At 38.6% G+C, this 21,859-nt stretch overlaps 1 protein-coding gene across 1 annotated transcript; it reads left to right on the top strand.

Annotated features, from left to right (window-relative positions):
• The first annotated feature begins 560 nt into the window (after positions 1–560).
• LOC146381784 (actin-binding LIM protein 1-like) lies at positions 561–21,609 on the top strand. Its single transcript, XM_084937911.1, has 20 exons — positions 561–961; positions 7,184–7,327; positions 9,007–9,190; positions 9,283–9,392; positions 11,007–11,133; positions 11,303–11,396; positions 11,867–11,954; positions 12,124–12,182; positions 12,889–12,966; positions 13,654–13,836; positions 15,129–15,158; positions 15,304–15,433; positions 15,557–15,646; positions 16,343–16,393; positions 16,721–16,779; positions 17,144–17,189; positions 17,284–17,291; positions 17,543–17,617; positions 18,527–18,607; positions 18,758–21,609. Exons 1-20 carry the CDS (start codon positions 646–648, stop codon positions 18,869–18,871), a joined length of 2,067 nt encoding a protein of 688 aa, XP_084794037.1. The 5' UTR covers positions 561–645; the 3' UTR covers positions 18,872–21,609.
• The last annotated feature ends 250 nt before the right edge of the window (positions 21,610–21,859 follow it).

Raw genomic sequence — 21,859 nt, forward strand, 5'->3', positions numbered from 1 at the left:
TAAGCTGCATTTTCTTCTCTTTTGATAAGAAAAACAATCCTGCAGATGATGTAACGATCGTACTGTTCTGGATCTGCTGTGTCACATTTACTGTTCAGTCACTTGTGTTGTGCTTCATTCATCTGCTGGTTAGATTATAGCAAAGCTGAGACAGCATGAGTAAGGTGGGTTAAACGGTGTTATAAGGTTAGTGAATATCATTTACATGTACATGTGTGTGTCTGTGTCCAGCTGTCCTTTAGTTCAGCCATAATCCGTCCAACCATCAAACAGACTGACTTGTACAGATATGGATGGCCCTTTTTTTCAAAGCTTCAAATACGGGCATACAGCTCATAATCTTCTTAAAAGACTGCCCCAATTGAGTAGAAAAGTAAGATTCGAATGCTGACATACTTGTGTGAAGTCAGTGTTACTAAAACGGAGAGAAGGTTACTTGAAAGAGACTTCCAAGAGCTGAGATCCTCTGTTACTGTGAGGATCAACCCTAAAAATACACCTCACCTAAGCTTCTTAAGGGGTGTGCGGTGGGAGTTAGTCTGCGACTGCCTGATGGACAACACACACAAACACTCACGCTGACTCACAAAGTCGATTTAATACCTGACATTCCACACAAGGGCTTGACCTCTTCAAGTTTGCTTTATGGTTTCTAACCAGCAGTCGGTCTTCAGCCTGAACTGTTTGGCTGAAAGTCTCGACAACATGAGCGTGTCAAGCCTTCTCAACCTCAGCAACCTGGGCAAGATCTGCGGCTCCAGCCACAGCAACGACATGATAGTTCTGGACCGGGTGAAGAGGAAGAACTCCGTCAGGCGCATGTCAATAATTGAAGACGGTCAACTCGCAGAGGTTCTCTACTTGATTCCAAAGCAGTCCATAATGGAGCAGCTACCGTTCCTCAACCCAAACGACTACATTCTGTGTGAAAAGCTGGCAGGTATACCTGCAGAGCTGTCAGGTAATGACTCGTTACTTCATTAGGTGTTAGCTATTGGTCGTATCTTTTGAAAAATGAGCTGCTGCTTGATATTTCCCTCAAGTTTATAAAGTGGTATAACGTTTTCTCTAATCCATACTGGGTCAAAATTATAGATACAGACATAAACCCCTAACTAATATTTAGTTAAATGTCCCTTAGCAAGTTGTACCTTGGATCAGATGCTTTTGGTATCCATCAACAAACTTCTGGCACAATTCTGGCTGAATATTTGACTTGATAGAATAGGTAGAGTTAAATCAATTGGTTTCTTGGCACAGACACGGCTTTTAAGCGTAGTTCACAAATTGTCCATAGGGTTGAGGTCTACATGCACTCATGATGACTGCATGCATCACAGTTTCAGTCATCATAAGTCTGCACAACCCTTGCTGTGCACATCTTGAAGCTGAAGTTTATTGAGCAACACAAGAAAGTCCTGAAACATCACAGAAGACAGCTAAAGTGTATAATGACAGAATTATTAGTTGGTTTTAGAAAAGGTTAAACATCTGAAGCCTTTGCCAGAAAACATCAAACAGACTTTGAACAGTTCTGGAAACAAAATCTGGGCATGTCTGTCTGGCAGTGGAACGAGGTGATCAGTGTTTATTGATGATGTATCTGCTGACAGAAGAAGCAGGATAAATTTTGAAGTACACAGGACTATGCTCTCTGCTCGGTTTCAGACAAATGGTGCAAAATTATTTGGACATTGCTTCACAGTGCAAATGGACAATGAGGCATGGCTTTTGCAGTGAAGCGCAAAAGCAAAATAAGAGTTTGGTGCCAAAAATGCACTTTTCTGAACACAAGAGCCAATTTAAAATAAACTATTAGCCAAACAGGCATGCAGAGATCCCCCAGGAACGTTCAGTCCCAGAATGATCTGACAGTCCCAGCTGCTGCACCAGTGTGATTGTTTTTCGAAAACAATCAAGTAATCCTGATATATGATCATCATTTATGTAATGCCGACATAGAAAAGTTTGTATGTTTTTCCCTCTAAAAGAAAACCCCAACACTAATACTTCAGAATAACACACAAGTGCAGCAGCGTTATATTTCAGAGAAACAATTACATCGTTGCAGTAAGCTCACATTCACATACTCTCCCCCTCGGTATGGATGAGGTCATAGATCAGAAGCACAAGAGAATTTAATGGCAGTCCTGCTGTCCTCTGTCATTGACACACACACACCACACACACACAAACACACACCCCTGGCCTCTGTGCTGTGGAACCACCCCTTTCTCTTGGACCAGCAGTCCAGTTAGTGCCTCTCCTCACTCACGCCGTGAGCTTCAGCGCAGAAGAACAGAAACCATGAAACAGAAAGGTAGACATTTTCACGTGTGTTTGTGTTTGTGTATAGGTAACAAAGAAAGGAAAAATGTCTCCTTGTGTATATTTTTGGTTGTCTTTTTATATTTATGAGATGTTATTTGTGTTGAGTCAAAGTTGGATCCGGATGACACTTTTGGTTGTGGTAGTAAAAATGAGAAATCTGACGTTTTCATTTCAGATAGATTTATCACTGAACACCTACATCTATGCTAGATTGACACTGTGCATGTGTAAAAGTGTACGGTGAAAAGTGCAAGTACAGCTGTTACAATAAAAGTAGAACATAGTTGGGAAAGAACAGCATGTGATTTCAGAAATACCTCTGAATTAAGCAGCGATTAGCCCACTGTGCAGCAACAAGGAGCACTCAGATGTGACTAAAATGTGGAGGTGACTCTTATTAGAGTGACGGTATTCTGTCTTCCACAGCAGCAACAAGAAACATCTATAAATAATTTAAAGACATTCAACTAAATGAGCGGTTATTTGTATAATATTCTCACACATGGTGCTCTCTACTCTAGAAATTCCCATTGCTACTTTGCTCCTACTGAACCTGAAGTAATTTGAAGGGTTACACTGATTTTACATCTTTGTAGTGTTGGAATCACAGCCTGAGTGCTTTAATACAGCCTCTGTAGAGCGCAGATAGGGTGCTTTTAAATCTATCTGCCCAAGATAATGATGGCATCACAATACACTGCAAGACTTTGATTTGTAGTACATTACAATATCTGTGCATATGAAAAAACAGCCTTAAAAATCCAGATTAGAAATGTAAATATTCCCTGCACCACAGTTTTTTTTAGGTTTAGTAACGTGTCACTTAAGTAGATCTCTGACCTAAGGCAAAAACAGATTTTGTACAATTCTAATGAGCTTGAAAGTCATTGCCTGGTATAATCACCTTTATTATTTAACACAGCCTGAACTCTGTTAAGCAAGTTTTCTCGTAATTTATCTAAGTAGTCTTCAGGAAAGTTTCTCCAGGCTTCTTGAAGGACTTTCAAAGCTCTTTTTTGGCTCTTTGTAGGCTTTCCTATTTTACTGCTCTTTCAAGATGATCCCACACTGCTTCAATAATGTTGAGGTCTGGGCTCTGGGGAGGCCACCTTGTGTTTTTCTATCCGAGTACTGTATGCTTTTACTGTTGGCAGTGTGTTTGGGATCGTTTCCACGCTTAAAAATGAGGCAGTTGCCACTCAGAGGCTTTCCAAATGGTATTAGAAGGTAGATCAAAATCTGATGTTACTTATCAGTATTCATAATTCCATTAATCTTCATGAGATCTCCACCACCACTGGTTTTACAGCTGTCTGGAGACACTCGCTGTTGTACACTGTTTTATTATCAGAATTCTCTAATTTGGACTCATCACTTCATCAGAGCTGTTGTCAGATACTTTTTAGATAATGTTTTAGGCCTGCAACATCTTCTTTTGTCCTCCACTTATCCAGTTTCCTCATGTTTTTTAAGGTCACATTGATATGCCAAATTTCCAGCTAACAGCTCTTTGGGAACCACCTTCCTGATATCGCCAAAAGTTAATTCTGTCCATGTGGACGTTGTGTTTTCAGTGGGAGAAACGTTTCGTAACTCATCCAAGTGACTTCTTCAGTCTCAGCTGACTGCAAGTTTCCTCAATCTTATAAACAGTACAATAATGACTGAAACTAGCACCACTGAAGGAACAGTGGGCTGGGAGGTCATTTCCTTGATCATTATTCAAGGATCAACTTTTGGGGAATTTCTTACCTGGATGATTGAGCATCAAGACACCTTACTGATACAAAAATACTAGTTCATGCCTGTCAAACTGTGTTACCTTTGGCATTTTTCACAGATTCGGCTAAAGAATTTTCAATGTTTCATAGGTCAGTTTTAAATGACAAACGAACCAACGTCCAAAGGAAAACTTTGAAAGAGCTTCAAAAAGCCTGAAGAGCTATCATTCAAGACCACCTTAAAATATGACAAGAAAGTTTGACTCCTTGTAAAGTGATGAGCGGTGATGAAATGATAGGCAATGAGACCTTTGCACATTATTTATTATTGTGCCAATTATATGTTATTAAAAAACAAATTAGAAGCTGATTTGGAAATGTATTTGTTTGACAATAGAGTTCTAAGAACCACTGAAGTTTAAATCTTCTGATGCCATTTTACTTCCCCCTACATACATAAAAACTAAGCATACCAAAAATAGATGCTCCCATACTCCTCTCTCACACACACACACACACAGATACAGATTTTCATAGCTGGGCTGTGTGCGATTAGCTGTTCGGCTCGGGTTTCTCTCCATTTGCTGTCTTTCTAAATCTACCGTTTGCTAATACTTGACACATATCACATATCAGCTTCAGATTCTGGAAGAGATCAAGAAAGTGTGGGAGGGCATTAAAAAGCTTTCCATCTGAGGGCTTCAATCATTTTTTAGTTTTACCATTTAAAAAAAGACAATTAAAAGCACACAAAGGGTGCATATACTTCAGTGCAGGATGACACCACACACCACACAGTGCAGAATAGTACAGCTAGACCTGAATATATCCATCATCTAGTTTCCAACAAGAACAAAACTTAAAGTATTTCTGACTTCATGACAAGTGAATTGCATGAATTCGTGCTGGCAGAACATCTCTGTCATTAACAAATGTCCGAGGCGCTCTAGGACAAAGACCTGTTTCAATAGTTGTTACTGTCCTATGCCCTAATTGATGGGCTACATTCCAACTAGGATCATCCCATCTGCTCTAACACTCCAGATTTTTATGTTCAGTTTTATTCCATAACACTGGGATAGATTGTTGATTGATAGGCTTTTTCATAACTGTTGTGCTAAATAATGTACATTTAACCATAGTGTCTGTACAATGAGCCTTTGAGATATGGTCCCTAAATGTCGCTTGTTGCCATAGTAAGAAATCTCTCCTGGTGCGGGGCAGATCGGAGCCACATACCAGCGGTGCTTGACTCACTTCAGTAACATTCACAAGCCCGTGCAAAAAACATTTCACCTTCAAGTCTGCACAAATCTTTCTGTTTGAATCAAATAAGTTTAGACCCAGCTCATTGAAATTAGTGTGACTAATAGTATCTGAGACAGATTTCCAGTTAGTGAATTTAATAAGAGTGTGTATGTGTGTGTATTATGGAGTACTGTTGACTTTTTGGTTGCCAGCAGTATATGAAAAATGAAATTCATGTGTCTATCTCTTTGTATGCTGGGTGTCCGATTACTGGATGACAGACTGCTCTCGACACAACACATTCTTTCCTCCCTCTCCTTAGATAATCACATTAAGGACGTTTCAAGTGGCTGTGATTAGATTGTACAGGCACGCTGGTGCTGCCATTCAGAAAGATACAGAAAGAGAAATTATCTTAAGAGTTTTAGTAAGATATAAGACAAAACTTTGCACAAGGGCCACTGCTCTTGTACATTATACCTACTAAAAGTGTTGTAACATCAAAATTTTTATGTTTCCATGGGGGGAAAAAAGTTTTGTGATGTTGTCTGACTTTTGTGGGGTAATATCCACCTGGCCAGCCTGTATTCAAAGTCTGTGGATGTGTAATTAAGCCAAAACATAGTGCACATGTACCCAGTTCTGAAAAAGCTGGGATGCTGTGTAAAAAGTAAATATTCTCTTGTAAATAAAAAGAGAATGCAATGATTCTGCAAGTCTCTTAAATCCATATTTTATCCACAATAGGACCTAGAAACATATTAAATGTTTAAACTGAGAAAATGTACTGATTTAAGAAAAATATTAGCTCATGTTGAATTTGATGGCAGCAAAATATCTACAACAAAAGTTGTGGCAGGGGGTGGGGGAGTAACGTTGCCCCATTATTCAAAATGCATATTATACCTTTCATGAAATAGTGCAATATTTTAGTTTAAACATCTGATATTTTTCTTTGTTCTAATGTGAATAAAATACAGGTTTTACATACTACACAGAGTCCGAACCTTTCAGATTTGGGTTGTATGTTTATCTCAGTTATGTAAAAGCTGAACTGACTGGCTGACAGGATTAACGTTATGAGCTGTTCAGGCAGAGCAGGATAAATTCTTTACATGATTGCTTTACAGTGACTTGTATTAGAAAATGAAGTAATGTTGATTGTCATGTAATGGCACTGTGGGCGTGTACATTTGTGTACATATGAGGTGCACAGCGACACATTTTGTGTTTTAACCTCACTGGTTTGCATGGCTCCAGGGAATTAGGTTTAACCAACTGGTTCTAGACAAATAGAGTGGGAAAATAGAGTGAAACCTGTGAGAAAATAAGTAAGCCCTTTAATGATACTCTTTGTTTCCCTAAAATTGAACTCAGTTTTGTTCTGTTGCTAATGGTTGATAAAAAAAAAAAAAAGACATGATCATAAATGGGAGCATTTAAACTAGTGGTCTGAGAACCACTGGTGTACACCGTCCTAACAAGTACTGGGCAAGTTGCCTTAAATTATCTGAGGACATTCATGGTCCCCACAGGATGAATTCTGGATCAACAGGTCAAAATTTTAGTTCGTCCAATTACTTTTTTAAAACACCTGCAAAAAAAATGGCCAGTCCTTTGGCCTCATCTCGTCTTAAGCACTTATTAGCAAATGTGAACATGCTAAGTTGCTAAACATGTTCACAGACTTTTGTGTCTGTGGAAGTTTCCTGTACCAACATGATGTTGCAAATATTAGTTTGCAAATAATTATGGAAGACTCTGCAATGCACAACTCTGTTGCATACAATAGACAAAAAAGAGCAGTGTAAAGCAGCAAAACTATAGCAGTTAATCGACTGATCAATACTTAACTGATTTATTTATATCTTGTGTTCATGTAGTACTACACACCCAGGATAGCTGCCACCCCTGCCCTCCAGCAGGGAAGAAGGTAATCTGCTGCTTCAGGTGTGGGGAGTCATGCAGAGGAGAGGTGCTGCGTGTTCAGAGCAGCTACTTCCACATAAACTGCTTTACATGCAAAGGTGAGTGTTGATGGTAGGACACCACTGCACTGGTATTACTGTCCTGGTAATGCAGCACTCGAGTTTTAGGCTGAAAGAGGAATCTGTTTATAACAATGTTCCTGATTGTCATTTCCATTTCAGTCTGGCTTTGTCTAACCAGACAGTGATGCAATTTTCCGGAGGACAACAGGCCAGTAATTCAGCAGTCTATTGTGAGAACCACCTGGGTTGTCAAATGGCCAATCAGTGGTGTTACTCTGCTTCGTGGAAAACATGCAGTGCTTCCTCTGCAAGCAATTGTCCCCACTAATAAGCTCTGACAAGCTTCTAGTGTTGTTGTCCTTTCATGTCATTGTGACGATGTTTACAGCGCAGGGGAAACAAAGAGACTTTCAGAGAACAGAAGCTTGCAGTACGGAGAGAGCAGGGCGAATGAATCAATGTCTGACTGTCAGAAATGTGTCTATCAGTGTTACACTGTAACACATTGCTGTTAAAATACAGGACATTTTAAAGTAAAGTAACCACACACTGTTACTGTTATTGTTCTTCAGTCAGTCTTTTTTAAGTCTGTTGCTTGCAAAATCATACCACTACCTCATTTCGTAAACATATCTCATACAAAAATTCAAATGTCAGGAAAAAATATTGCAGTGAGCCAAAGAGGTAGTAACTCTGGTCAGCAGCTATCCCAGTAGTTTCACATGAATGTTAATATTTATGTTAAAGTAAATCTTGTGTCATATCAGATGTGTTGTGTTTAGCGTTTGATTGTATAAGATGTGTGATTTATTTTTCAGCTGTTTATGTGGCCAAGAACAGTGTTAAGTTTTCGCCAACTTGGTGCCAGTAAAATATAATATCCTTGTTAAAATGCAGTGAATTAGGGCTGTTGATATTTTGTGGAGGACTGTCATTATTTTTGTGCAAATTTAAAGAAATTTGCACAAAGTTTCTATTGATTAAAAAAAATCTCCCGCTTTTAACATGGAAGCAGGGACATGTTCAAAGATGGTTGAATTCAAAATAGCATAATTTGGAACTTGTTTACATTGTTAGAGAGTAGCAGGCGGACAGGAATAGAGCAGCACAAATCTGTCCTTGGCATTGTGTGCATTCTGTTGTGGCAGGCGCAGCAGAACAGGTTGGATGCTGCAGTATCAAATAACTAATAACAAGCAGACAGACAACTCTATATATCGCCTGTAAACTGGCACAAAGCTGATCAGTACACACGCACAATGTTTACATTGTGTGTAATGCACAAAACCACAGAAATGTTTCAGGAAGCCTTAAAAATCAGAGGGTCAGGGAGCAGAAATAGCATTTATCCGATGCTTTATTAACTTCCTACAGTGACAACATCCAGTGTGAAGGTGACACTTTACGTTAGCTATGGTCTGAAAACTAAACTAAAGGGCAACAGAGTAAACAAACGCACAAAGACAAAGGGAAAAGTAAGAATATTACTTTTTAAACCAACTTAAAGTGGCCACTTTAGGGTCAAAGGTTTGATAGGTTTTGATGAAAAAGATGTCTGCAATGACTTAAAGATAAATGGGTCAGGCAAAGTCTTTAAATAGAGCTGGTAATAATCCTCTTTGGTGTTATCACTAGCTTTTACATCACTAACTTGTAACTTGATATAAAACGTTGTAATGTTGATCAGATATTTCTCTGAATGTGTCTCTGTGCAGTGTGTGGCTGTGATTTAGCTCAGAGTGGCTTCTTCATGAAGAATGGGGACTACCTCTGCCCGCTGGACTTCCAGCGACGTCATGGCACAGCTTGCAACAGCTGTGGAGAATTTGTGGAGGGAGAGGTGGTTACGGTGTTGGGGAAGACCTACCACCCAGCCTGCTTTGTTTGCGCCATTTGCAAGTAATCTTAAAAAAAATGTTTGGGAGGTTTTAGTTCTACATACATGTCTTACAAATCTGTGGTATAAGTGTGTCTCTTACTTTGATTCTCAGACAGCCTTTTCCTGCTGGGAAATGTGTCACCTTCATTGGAAGAGACTGCCTCTGTCAGCGCTGTATGGAACCTGTGTCGCCGTCTCCAAACGCCACCAGCTATTCCAGCAGTAAGAGCATTTCTGCATACTCTCTAAGCAGTGTTCATATCAAAATATTTAAAAAATATATCAAAGGTTTTGATCCCTTGTAGTTTTAATAAGACAGTGGATTATACATTGAACACTGGCCAGCTGTGGGTCTTCTGCCAGCTGCTTGTGTATTTAGTCTATCCTGTCTTCAAGAGTCATTCAAGGTCAACATCTGTTAGCAAACAGGAAGTTTAAGTCTTCACTTTTTTGCAGGTAGCACATCAGACTCTCCTGTGCTTGTGTAGAACTAATTGGATAACAAAAGTATTTGGGGTCATTCATGAAATCTGCATGTAAGAGGGGGAAAGAAATCAATCATCAATTGTAAGCCTTTTCTGTGTCTGGGTAATGTCACCTTTCTTATCACTATGACGGCTACACAGTGTCACTAAATCCAGTCTAATACCCGCCTGCAGCTGTTGTGGATTTCTTTACAACCCTTTAAGTTGACTTTCCTTCATGAATCCAGTCATCCTATTGTGAACCTGCCAGTATGAAGCAAGAGATACAGTAAAACTTAACTCTTTACCTCTGCTTGACCTCATCTGTGTAGTGATTATAGATAAATGGGGGATAAATAGGGGATTCGGACTCACAAAGCCTCTGGACTAAGAGGATCTCTCCGCAGGAGTGTGCGGAAAGGTGCTTTTCTCATGGCAGAGATTCATCAAGCTGCTGGAAACTTTCCTCAGAGATGTTGGTCCATATTGATATGAGAGCATCACACAGTTGCTGCAGATTTATAGACTGCACAGCCATGATCTGAATTTCCAGTTCCATCCCAAAGGTGCTCTATTGGATTGAGAGCCAGCGACTGTGGTCATTTTACTACAGTGAACTTACTGTCCATGTTCAAGAAACCAGGTGAAATGATATGAGCTCTGATGTGTTTCCTGCTGGAAGCAGCCGTCAGAAGATGGGTAGAGTCAGGTCTTGAAGGGATGGCCATGGTCAGCAACAACACTCATGTAACCTGTGGTGTTTAAACATTACTCAGCACTAAGGGGCCCAAAAGTGGAAGCTCAGAGGGGACAGGGCATTCTCTGTTGCCTTCCCTAGTTTATGGAATACATTTCTTTAAAGCTCATCTTAACACACATTTATAGTTTCTGGATTTTGACTCAACATTGGTTTTTATTGGTATTGTTCTTACTTTTCATCATTGTCATTGTATTTGTTTTTAGCATACCAAATATAAATGAATGAGTGATTATTTTAGGTACAGTTGCCTTCCTATAAGCTCCAAGCAGTCCAGCCATTCCCCTTTGACCTCTGGCATCAACAAGGCCATTTTTCATCCAGAGAACTGCTGCTCTCTGGATGTTTTCTCTTATTCAGATCATTCTCTGTAAACCCCAGAGATGGTTGTGTGGTAAAATCCTAGCAGATCAACAGTTTCTGAAATACCCTTTCCTCACTGTGATGCTCGGTTTGAACCTCAGCAGGGTGTCTTCACCAAGGTCTACATGGCTAAATGTCATGTGATTGGCTGATTAGATATTTTCATTAATGAGCAGCTGAGCATGTCTAATAAGTTGAGCAGCTGCCTTCTAAAGTGACCACTGAGTATAAACGTATATGTTGTGTTTTCAGACTGCACTGGCTGTGGTAGAGACATCAAGAATGGACAGGCTCTATTAGCCCTCGGAGGCCAGTGGCACCTAGGCTGCTTCAAGTGTAAAACCTGCAGGAAAGCGTTGAGCGGAGAATATATCAGCAAGTAAATATAAATGTCTCATTCATGTACTCACTCATTCAATATGCTTTGTCTTCCTCTTCCTTAATCTTTTATTTCTAAATTGAGTATGATATGATGAATGCTGCTAAAATGATGATATAAAAGTTCCACATGTACTGCTGGGTAAGAGTTTGTCATGTGCATCTTTCAGGGATGGAGTTCCCTACTGTGAGAGAGACTACCAGATTCAGTTTGGGGTAAAATGTGAAGCATGTCAGAAGTTTATAACTGGAAAACTCTTAGAGGTAAGAGAGGTCTGCTTTCAGCGAAGAGTCTTTGTTTCTTTTTCTGTTGCAGTACATTTTATTACAAACATTCGTCTCAGAAGCCCTTCAGAGATTTAAATCTGTTGAATTCCTCTTTGTAGTCCGTAGCTGCCTGTCTTTAATTTTGCTGAGTGTTCATGCAACTTCTTTCCCTGGAGCGTCGCGTGTGCCGCCACTTTTTCTATTCCTAAAAAGGTCTAATCACCTGTTTTGAATGTTATCTGTCTATTTAATGGCTATTATCATTTCCCACTCCTAACAAGTGTCCTCCCATGCTAACGACCACAATCTAGGCTGTTAACACCTCATTTAGTCAGCGGTCCAACTACACTGATGGGCAGACGTAACCTGGTGAACTGCAATGTGATTTCTGCAGCTGTTCATTTCATGCAGCTCCTGTACATACGCAGTCTGTGAGCCACTTTTGTCTTCCTCATTATCTGACTTAGGCTGGGGACAGACATTATCACCCCAGCTGTGCAAGATGCAGCCAATGCGACAGGATGTTCACAGAAGGAGAAGAAATGTATGTGCAAGGTCAGTTTGAGATCGTAGCCTCTCTTTAAATAAACGGCCTGTCTATTTGAGACCAAGAAGCATTTTTGGTCATTGATGAATGCATAAGAACGGTCCTGTTGGTTAAAAACGGTAAAAGTCTTCTCATTTTGGTAAAAGTTGCAAAAATCAATTGTCTCTTCTTTCACAGGATCAGTAATTTGGCACCCAGATTGCAGAGAAACCAGCAGAATGGAGGACAGCTACAGGGTAAGGTTTTTTTTTTACTCATTGTTAAACATGTTAGAGGCAGTTTGAGGATTCTTACTATCATTTTCTAAAACAAATATAAGTGATTTTACAAACTCACAGAGCAAAGACTTACTGCAGCTGTACAAGGTGATTTCTTTACGAGATGTATTCCTCCCCAGGTCGGGAGACCTAAAACGCCCTGTCTTGATTTCTTTTTCCCTCAACATGAACTGAAGGTTAATACTGCGAGCAGGTCTGCGGTTTGCAGTGAGCAGGCTGCGATCTCGTGATTCGAGATTAACCACACGTGCTTGTTTCACAATTCAATATGACAGACACTTTGCTCACCTGGCTGGTCAAATCAGAGCTTGTTTCATTTGATTCACAGTCTACATTAGATTTTTTACATTGCACAATGATTAGCAGGACCTTTAATAAGCTACTGCTTCTGAATGAACTTTGTTGGCAGTGTTGCATGCTCGCCTTCACACTTTTTTTGCTATCAACCACATTGAAATTGGCTGGAAATCTCTTAATTAATCACATTACTTAGTTAAGTGCCTCTATTGTACACTGAGTGTGCCATGGATTGCATTCCTGAAAATAACGCTTGTGTGTGCGTGGATGTAAAGCCATGTGAAAGGCCACAATCGACAGCAAAAAAAGAGTACTGTTTCCAAGGTAGCTCTTTCTGTTGCTTGATTTTTTTCTCTCCCATTCTCAGCAAACTAGATCATCATCTGAAAGCTCCTGTTCCAGGCCGGGCTCATGCACTCCTGGCAGCCCAGGTCGAACCATCTGTGTAAGTTCACAGGCCAGCATTTGCGTCTATGGTGCGTGATTCACCGTGGGTTGATCTGTGTTTGACCTATCCTTTATTTATACAGGGGAGTCGCACGGATGGAGTTTCCCCCTTGCAAAAAAATTCATATTGATGTGAAATGTGGAGGAACACTTAGGGAAATAGAACATTAAAATCAGTAACATAATTCAACAAGTGGTACCTTGACTGATTGGAACTAGTTTCTTGGTGCTTGTTAGGCAAAATGTGATTTTAGTTGTGGCTGAATGATAAAGAATGTCAATGCATCCATAAATTTACTGAGAAAATCAGGGTTCGAATGCATTCAGACCGACTTTGATCACAAAAACTGGTGCTTTCGGTGTAATTCGTTTCCTCCACGCAGCTTTTTATCACCCACAGAAATGAAATAAACTTTACTCCCACCAAAACACTTCAGAATATAAGAAAACTACCTCTGCTATGCACAAAAGCCTGGAAATCATTTTGCATGTTAAAACAAAAACATTGGATTTTATACTAGACTAATGGAATCCGCTCACCTCATGTGCCTAAATCACGGGATTAAAGTTTAATTCCTCCCTGAAATGATGTAATAAGACACCTTTGACCTTTCATAAAACCTAATCTGTTGTGTCTGCTCCTTGTGCGTCCTCTCCTCTCCTTTCCTCCCTGTCCTGCTCCCAGGCCAAAGTAGATAATGAGATCATTGATTACAGAGACTTAGCAGCAATTCCCAGAGTCAAGGCTATATATGATATTGAGTATCCTGATATGATATCTTATAAGTCTGTGAATGACCACCCCTCTACTTTGGATGAGAAAGGAAACACACAACACAGCCAAAGAGTCCAAAAAAGTCCTGCAGAGGTAATTTCATCCAACGCTCCAACTTGTGTCGAGTGACATGTTTGTGTGTTTATTTTATTTAGGAGTCTAACCAAGTAAAGTCTTGTTTTTCCTCATTCTTGTGTTTAGTTGTATTTGGCCCAGAAAATGAAAACATCTATTGTAAAAACAATTCTTTAGAGGGACAGATCACCCTAAAATGAAATATGCATGTCATTATTGTGGAATGTGGAGCTATTTATCTATTTAGTCTGTTTCACTGTCTTGAAGGAAGCATGCTGTGCAGGGAGGTGGATGCTCATGACAGTGGCAGCAGTAATGACGTCTCTCTGAGCTTAGCTGTAATGTGAGGTAACTGCATGCTTCCTTTAGTTTGGTAGGTGGAGTCAGAGTTCCTACATTAAACTGCTTAAAATTAGATCAGTGGAAGCACCGATGCTGAGGTTTTCCAACATGTTTTTTGGTGTTTGCCATTTAGTTCAGTCGTATTCAAAAGAAGCCAAACTTGGCAGCTAACATCAGAACAGTCGAGATGGATAAATAGTGCCACAGACCAGAAGAAAAACCATGTATATTTTTGTGAATTGTCCCTTAGAGTGTCCTTTGAAGCAAGAATGCTTCAAGTTTCGATTATTACATTAAAATGGTCCATCAATCCACTTTCATGTGTTTATCTCACATTGAAATCTGAGTCAATGTTTGAACATGAATCTCTCGAAAGCTATTAAAGATACAAGCCTCAAATTTTCACTGGTCTCACTTGCCATCACAATGAACCAGAATCTGTAGTTGGGACATATACATCGAAAAATGTCTTCATACGGACTAATTAAAATATGAAAACAATTGAAGAAGCCCTGTCAAGTCCCATATTTGAGAGTGTGCACTAGTTAAAATAAACAACCTTGACATTGCAAAAGACAATTAGTGAGTATTTCTAAATAGTATACATTCAGATTTCATAGTCATGCAAAAATAAAACATAGATTACTTGTTAATATGAAATTCTTAGTCTAAAAATGAAAGAAATCGTATTTTAATAAACCAATACTCAGATATTTTGAGATGTATCTGTCCCAAAATACAGATCCTGAGTCATTTTAAAAGGGATTCAGGATTTGATTTTTTATAGTTTTTTAGATTTTCATTGTCAAGCATTGCCTCTAAGACTGACAAATGAAGATAAAACGCATGGAGAAAACGTATAAACTTTCTAATTTGGGATGGAATCACCCATATGCTGTGTTACCTTTGAATTAACTACGCGATTCAGTGAATGTGCTGATTTTGCTTCTTTTCTTTGTCTGATTTAGTCACCAGAAATCAAAACTGAACCCACAGAGGTAAAACACACTTTTATTAACTTTACTTACAACAGACGCACAGAAATACCATGAAATCTGGTATCATACAGTGTGAGCCAGTCTTCCCTTTAAATCGATTTATTTTCACGTGGAGTTTCAGCTGGCTTTGTTTTCCTCTTCTCAGGAGAGTTTTGAAATAAGAACACGTGTACCCAAATCTAAAAGCCAAGGGCCTTTTGGACTTCATACAATGTACCATCGTCATAGCTACACTCCAACTTCGTCCAGATCACCACAACACTTCCACCGACCAGGTGAGATAACACGAAAGAAGCATACCAACACTCTTGTTTAAAGATATGAAACGCATCCCATGTTCAGCTGTTCTCCGTTTTACCACCACAACTCCCTCTGTCTGCACTTCCCGAAATCCAAAGGGTTCCCGCTTTCTTCCTCTTTATTCTGTGGCAACACTGGCACTTTCCCTCCTTCTCTTTTATATCACACCTTTCCCTCTCAAAGCAAAGGTAAGACCCCTTCTTCTGTGCAACCGTCTTTAAGTCTTCTCCTCTATTAGTGTGTTAAATTGCATTTTGTATTCCTTATTAACCCAAATTATTTAATGGTGAACGCAGCACTGGATTTAATTTGGATGAAGTCTGAAACACAAAAATAATACCAACAAACTATTTGGAACTAGCACGCATGGTTCACTTTATTCTTTGAAACACTGTGCCACCTAGTGGTCAGAATTCAGAACTTAAATTCTGCCTGGTTTAATTATTTTAAAATGGCTTTGATTGATTAGATAAATAAATATTTCAGTCTCTTTCCAACTTCACACACAACTTTCTGTGCAGCTGTGGTTATTTATAGCAGCTTTGTGCCTTTGAGTGAAGTTTATCGTGTGCGAACAAGATCTGCCGAGCTTTGATCAGTCATCACTGGTCTGTGTTTTTGCTGTGGTAGATTACAAACTAACTGCCTTTAGGAAACCATTTTTGCATTTTTCATTGCTTGAAATGCTTCCTGATTTTGAAGGTTGATGTTTTCAATTTCAAGCAAGAAGCTAGTGTTAATACTAACTGTTTAAAACACTGAGAATAAAACTGGAATAGTTTGACAGCCACCTTCCAGAAACATACATTCATACTAATCTAATGTTTCCACTGTGCAGTAGTTAAAAATGAAGCATCTGCTAATACTGCATTCTTTTCTGACAGCAGACGAAAGCTTCAACGTGTACAGGAGGGCCCCGATTTATAAACAGCAAGGTGCAGTATTTAAACCTGGTATAAGTTATGCTTGAATCACTCAAAATTACATTTAAGTTTCAGTTGTGTTGTTTAAAAGTATGCATTTGTATCTTTGTAAGTTAAGCTAAAGAAACAACTTTTTATCAAGACCTTAAGATCTTGATAAAACTTTACCTCAAGTCACTACAAGATATTTTAAAGTCAGTTTTGCAGTATAGTTAGTAGTAAATGGCTGAGCTAAGAACCGGAGAAGGTAAATTTTTCTCAGTAGGTCTATTTCGGGCAAAGATCCCAGTCTGAGTGTAAACCGTCTCGTGATGAGCTTATATGTCTGCTTTCACACAGATCCAAATTCCTCGACATCCCCAGCATCCTCTTTGCCCGGTCGGAACAGCCTCAGCCCGGTAGGACACGCGTTACTAATGCTTAAATCTCACTTTGGAAAGATTGCATAAGCCTGCTACATGACATTCGTCTAATTGCTGAATTAATTAGATACACACTTTGATCAAGCTTTGTTTTTAAGTCAAATTAAATCAGACAACCACCAGTGAGGATCTTTTTTTAAAGTGCACATCTTCGTTTGATTTAAGAGACACATCTATATATATATACATACATACATATATAAATTATATTATTATATTAAAATACAGTTTATTTATTTTTAATGCTTTTCTATTTGATATATGTAGGCACTAAATAAACACTTTAGAAAAGGTTATTATATTAATATTGTGAAAATTTTGTTTTCATGTGTTTTCTAAGCCACGGCCAGCTGATTTCTCCCACTACCATGACGACAGATGCAGAGGTATCCATGTAGACAGATGTGGTTAATTACTATTTTAGCTACCATTAAAATGAAATTAATTACACTTTGTTGGGATTTACTCTCTCTCTTTCAGACTTCAGGGTATGTGACAGTAACTGAATGGAGTTGGTATTCGAGTCAGTCCTGGTTCCCTGTTTGGTTTGTGGCATATTTTTTTGAAGAACTGGCCTAACTCATTGTGTGAATATATCTTTATTAACTCATATTTCTACATAACCCGCTCTTTAATCATGCATATATTCAGCTTTACTCGCATTTATCTGGAAATAATCAGCAAGTCTTCAATCAGGTCACGATATTTTCCAATTGCATGTGTTTGCTTCATTTTGTAGCTCATCTATGACCATCAGTACCCATTAACACAAATGGAGAGAGGAGTGTCTATGCCTAATTTGTTGGAACCAAATGCAAGTATTATATTTTATTTTATTATATAATTTGTCTTTTAACACACTTATATCACATGAGAGTTTTAGTAGATGCACCTATGGTGTGATTCCGAAAAAGGAAGTTGGTTTGTTCTCGAGTTATTGCAATCACAAACTTGGGTCTCCACAGCACCCACATGGTGGTGTGATGACAATACCACATCAGCCTTTTACGGCTGAGGGATATAGCGTCTGGTTCCATAGCAGGTCCTGAAAATATGTAAATACAACCTCAGCTGAACAGCAACATGACGCATTACACCATGCTTAGCAGCATAACTTAAAGTAATGATAAAGTAGGACTTTTTCTGTTGTAGATTTGGGTTTTGCTTGGGATCACTGTCCTGCTGCATGGACCCAGCTTTGCCCAAGCTTTAGTTGTTGGACAGATGGCCTCACATTAGATTTTATATAAAGTGCTCCATAACAAATGCTCCAAACATGGCACAGTGCATTATTGCCAGACATCTCCACTTTAGTTTCATCTGCCCAATACATTGTTCCAAGTGTCTTGTGATTTGTTCAGATGCAACTTTGCAAACCTGAGATGTTTTCTAATTGTACAGCCATGAACTTAAACATTTAACACACTTGAATGCTTCAGACCAGCAAGCTGCTTTTATGCAACAAGTGCTCACATTTGTTGATGATCAATTAACAAGCGAATACTTACCCACTAAATTTCTATGGAAGCAGTAAGTGTGGACTTGTTATTTTTCACACACTGCTTCTGAACTTTGGCTTAGTTTGTGTTAAACAATGAAACTGTGTAACTTGTTATGTATTTTTCTTCATCTTAAGTTGTATTTACCAAATTTTAAGACCTGATGAGGTTGTGTAGATTTAATTAATAAAATTTTCTCAAATGGTTTTTATTTGTTTGTCAAGATCTATCCATATGAAATGCTCACAGTTAGTAACAGAGGACGAGTGAAGCTTCCCAGGGATGTTGACAGAACAAGACTTGAGGTGTGGCTTAAATGGTTTTCTTTAAAAAAAAATAGTTATAAGTTTCACTTAAATGTAATGTTTGAGCTTTATATTAAGAAATAATCAGACAGAATTACTCTGCGGCTTTATGCACAGAAACATTTAGTTCATCCTGCTTTCTTTTTGCAGCGGCACCTGTCCCCAGAATCATTCCTCCAGATCTTTGGAATGGATATTCAAGAATTTGACAGACTTCCACTTTGGAAACGTAATGACATGAAGAAGAAAGCTGATCTTTTCTAATACATGCTGTAAATATGTGATGCACGAGTTCCTTTGAACCTGTATGTTTATTCCTATGTAAAAAAATAGCACAAAAAGTAAGGACATTTATGGTTGGTTGATCTTTGATTTTTTTTGTAACAATTGCATTTGTAGACTCAATAGCAAAATAATTGGTAGAGAAGATTTGGCAATTTTTTCATGGGCGCAACCCACACACTGCTCAACCTACAAATCCATTTTCTTACAAATGTAGCACCATTTAAGGGAGAATAAACAGGCTTTTCAGCCGCATAAGATTTGTTGCCAAGAAGCATTGTTCAAAGCATCAACCAAACAAATGTCCTTACTTTCTGTACTAAATTTATTTGGCACAGAAATATGAAATGTTTCCCTAAAACCCAGACAGTTCACAATTATCCTGGGACACTGTACCTTTATCACTTTTTTTTAGTTGTTCATAGGTTAGAGTAAGGAATAATAGCATAATTAATATTATAATATCCTTAACTTAACCTTATTTATTTGTGTTTCCACGGGCAGCCGTGTATCCTCTAGATTCCCTGCTTATATTAAACAACTCCATATTTTTATTCTTGGAATCTGCTAGAGCAGCTGCTCATGATTCATAGTTTTAAATAATTTTCCTTTCCCTCTCCTTTAAGACAACTTTCTTCTGGTTCGTAGATGTCCTCATAACAGATCTGTGCCTGAGATGACAATATTAATACATTATACAGAGCCAAGGGTAGAAAAAACTGTCAGTGTTTAGCGGTTTAAAGCCTGAATTTCAGACGCATAGATATTATCGCTTGGATCATTTGAAACCATGGCCTTGTTTAACACGAGCATCCACCATTGTAACTGTATGCAACACTATATGGACAATAGTATTGGACCATGCCTCTAGGATCACTTAATTTAAGTGTGGTACTGTAATTGGATGCCACTGTTGCAGAAAGTAATTTTGTGAAAAGCCTTCCCTTCCAGATATTGAGTGATCAGCTCCGAGACATTTTATGCTACATTCAGCAGGCACTTTGTTAGTGTCGCTCAGTTTGAACTTCAGCAGGTCATATTCACCAGTGGTCCCCAACCAGACTGGTTTATGTTGGACAATATTTTCACGGACCGGCCTTTAAGTGGTACCAAAAAAGAAGAAGATTTATTCATAACACACGGGAACAGACCCAGGGAAACCGAGTTAACGATAAAAAAATAAAGATAAAACCCCCGAAAACCATAAATTTCACACCCGAGCCTCAAGTCTCATAGCCCCGTACCAAACAACTCATGGACCACTATCGGTCCACGGCCTGGGTGTTGGGGACCGCTGATCTACACCATGCCTAAATGCACTGAGTTGATGCCCTGTGATTGGCTGTTTAAACGATTGTGTTACCAAGCAGAAGAACAAATGTACCTAACAAAGTTGCTGGTGAGTATATAAGTAAAACATCAGTTTGCTGGTGAAAGAAACTGAATATGATGATGATATGTTTTCCTATTATGTTTATAGAATTTAACTCTGTTTCATACCCAGTGATATAACAGAAGTACTGGCATGCTGCAGGAATTCCTCAGACCTGAATGGATCCTTTATGTAAATCCCATTGATTTTGTAGTGGCTACTTGTTAACTGTTACAATCAAACTCAAAATAAAAAGTCACTGATGCACCATGAGCAAGTAGCCTGCAATGAATATAAGTTTATTTTTCAAACAAAATCTGAACAGTCTGCTTGCTTTTTTCCACAGCAAGTAAGCAAACAAAGAACAGAGTGCCACTCAGTTGAATTTCAATTTAATTCTATTTATGTTCTTTAGGGAAAACATACGGCATGGACGATGTTACAAAAACCAAAGGAAGACAATTTTTAAACACTGGGCAATTAGGGAGATGGGAAACATCAGGGAACACAGCTGAACAGAATCTGACTAACGAGACAACAAAACCAAAAAACAGCACACATGAGACCAGGGACTATCAAAATAAAACAGGAAATACACATTTGACACATTGACAACGTTGAGTCCACTGTCAGAGGCCATAAGTAATATTACTAACCCTCACTAGTTCTGTTTCTGTACTGTGACGAGTTCTGAAACCTGATTGAACTCTTCAAATATACCATTCCTCTGCAGATGATCGGTTAACTGTTTTACAACTACTTAAGAATTTTTGACATAAAATTACAGAAGACAGCGTAGTCAAGTAAAGTTTAATTACTGCCATAATAAAAGCCTGTGGTACAGAGGTCGTTAATAAAGACAGCATACTCATATTCAAGACAGAAGCATTAATTAATGGTAAGACGTTTTTAAGCAGTCTTGTAGGAATGGGGTCTAAGAGACAGATTGATTATCTGCAGGAAGTAATTATACAGTTGCACATACTGTTCTTGAGAATTTTATACTTGGGCAAAACTAGCAGGTCTAATACTGAAAAGAAAACTGTAAACACCTATTTTAAATGCAAAGAATACAGATGATGAACCATTTAATGCAACTGTCTTTTTTTATTAGGAAACATCCACAAAGCCAAAAGAGCGATTTAAAATCTAAAGAAGAACATTTGGTGAAAATGCCCTCAATGTGTAACTGTAAGCACAAAGAGCACTGAAAATGCTGTTTTTGGCCAAATTGAAACATTTGCTTACTACCATCTTCCTGCAACTTTGAAAAGCAGCTGCACTAAAAGCAGGTTGTTGTTTTTTTTTGTTTGTTTGCTTTTTATGGACAGAGTCGACTGCCGAAGCGACCTGAAATTGGTTTGCAGCCTTTTAAAGTGATCCTTCAAAATCCTTTACGTTTCTATAAAAATCAAATTTCCTTAACTGGAACACCTGTGCACACATGCACACCTGGGGTTGTGTATCTCTTTTTCAAAGGAGATCTGACCAAGAAGCCATGCTTTATTTGCACTTTATTATTAGACACTTTATTTATATAAAGGGTCCTTAAACATTTTTACAATTCAAGCTACACTGAGTACTCATCTAATTAAATT

The sequence above is a fragment of the Perissodus microlepis genome, chromosome 8 (genome assembly GCF_051167445.1).
Source record: "Perissodus microlepis isolate ML-2025 ecotype Zambia chromosome 8, ASM5116744v1, whole genome shotgun sequence".
Lineage (NCBI taxonomy): Eukaryota > Metazoa > Chordata > Actinopteri > Cichliformes > Cichlidae > Perissodus > Perissodus microlepis.

Coding starts and splice junctions, on each gene's coding strand:
- LOC146381784 (XM_084937911.1), top strand. CDS start 646: ATGGTTTCTAACCAGCAGTCGGTCTTCAGCCTGAACTGTTTGGCTGAA. Junction 9,191..9,282: donor TTTGTTTGCGCCATTTGCAA/GTAATCTTAAAA, acceptor TTTGATTCTCAG/ACAGCCTTTTCCTGCTGGGA. Junction 16,394..16,720: donor CCCGATTTATAAACAGCAAG/GTGCAGTATTTA, acceptor GCTTTCACACAG/ATCCAAATTCCTCGACATCC.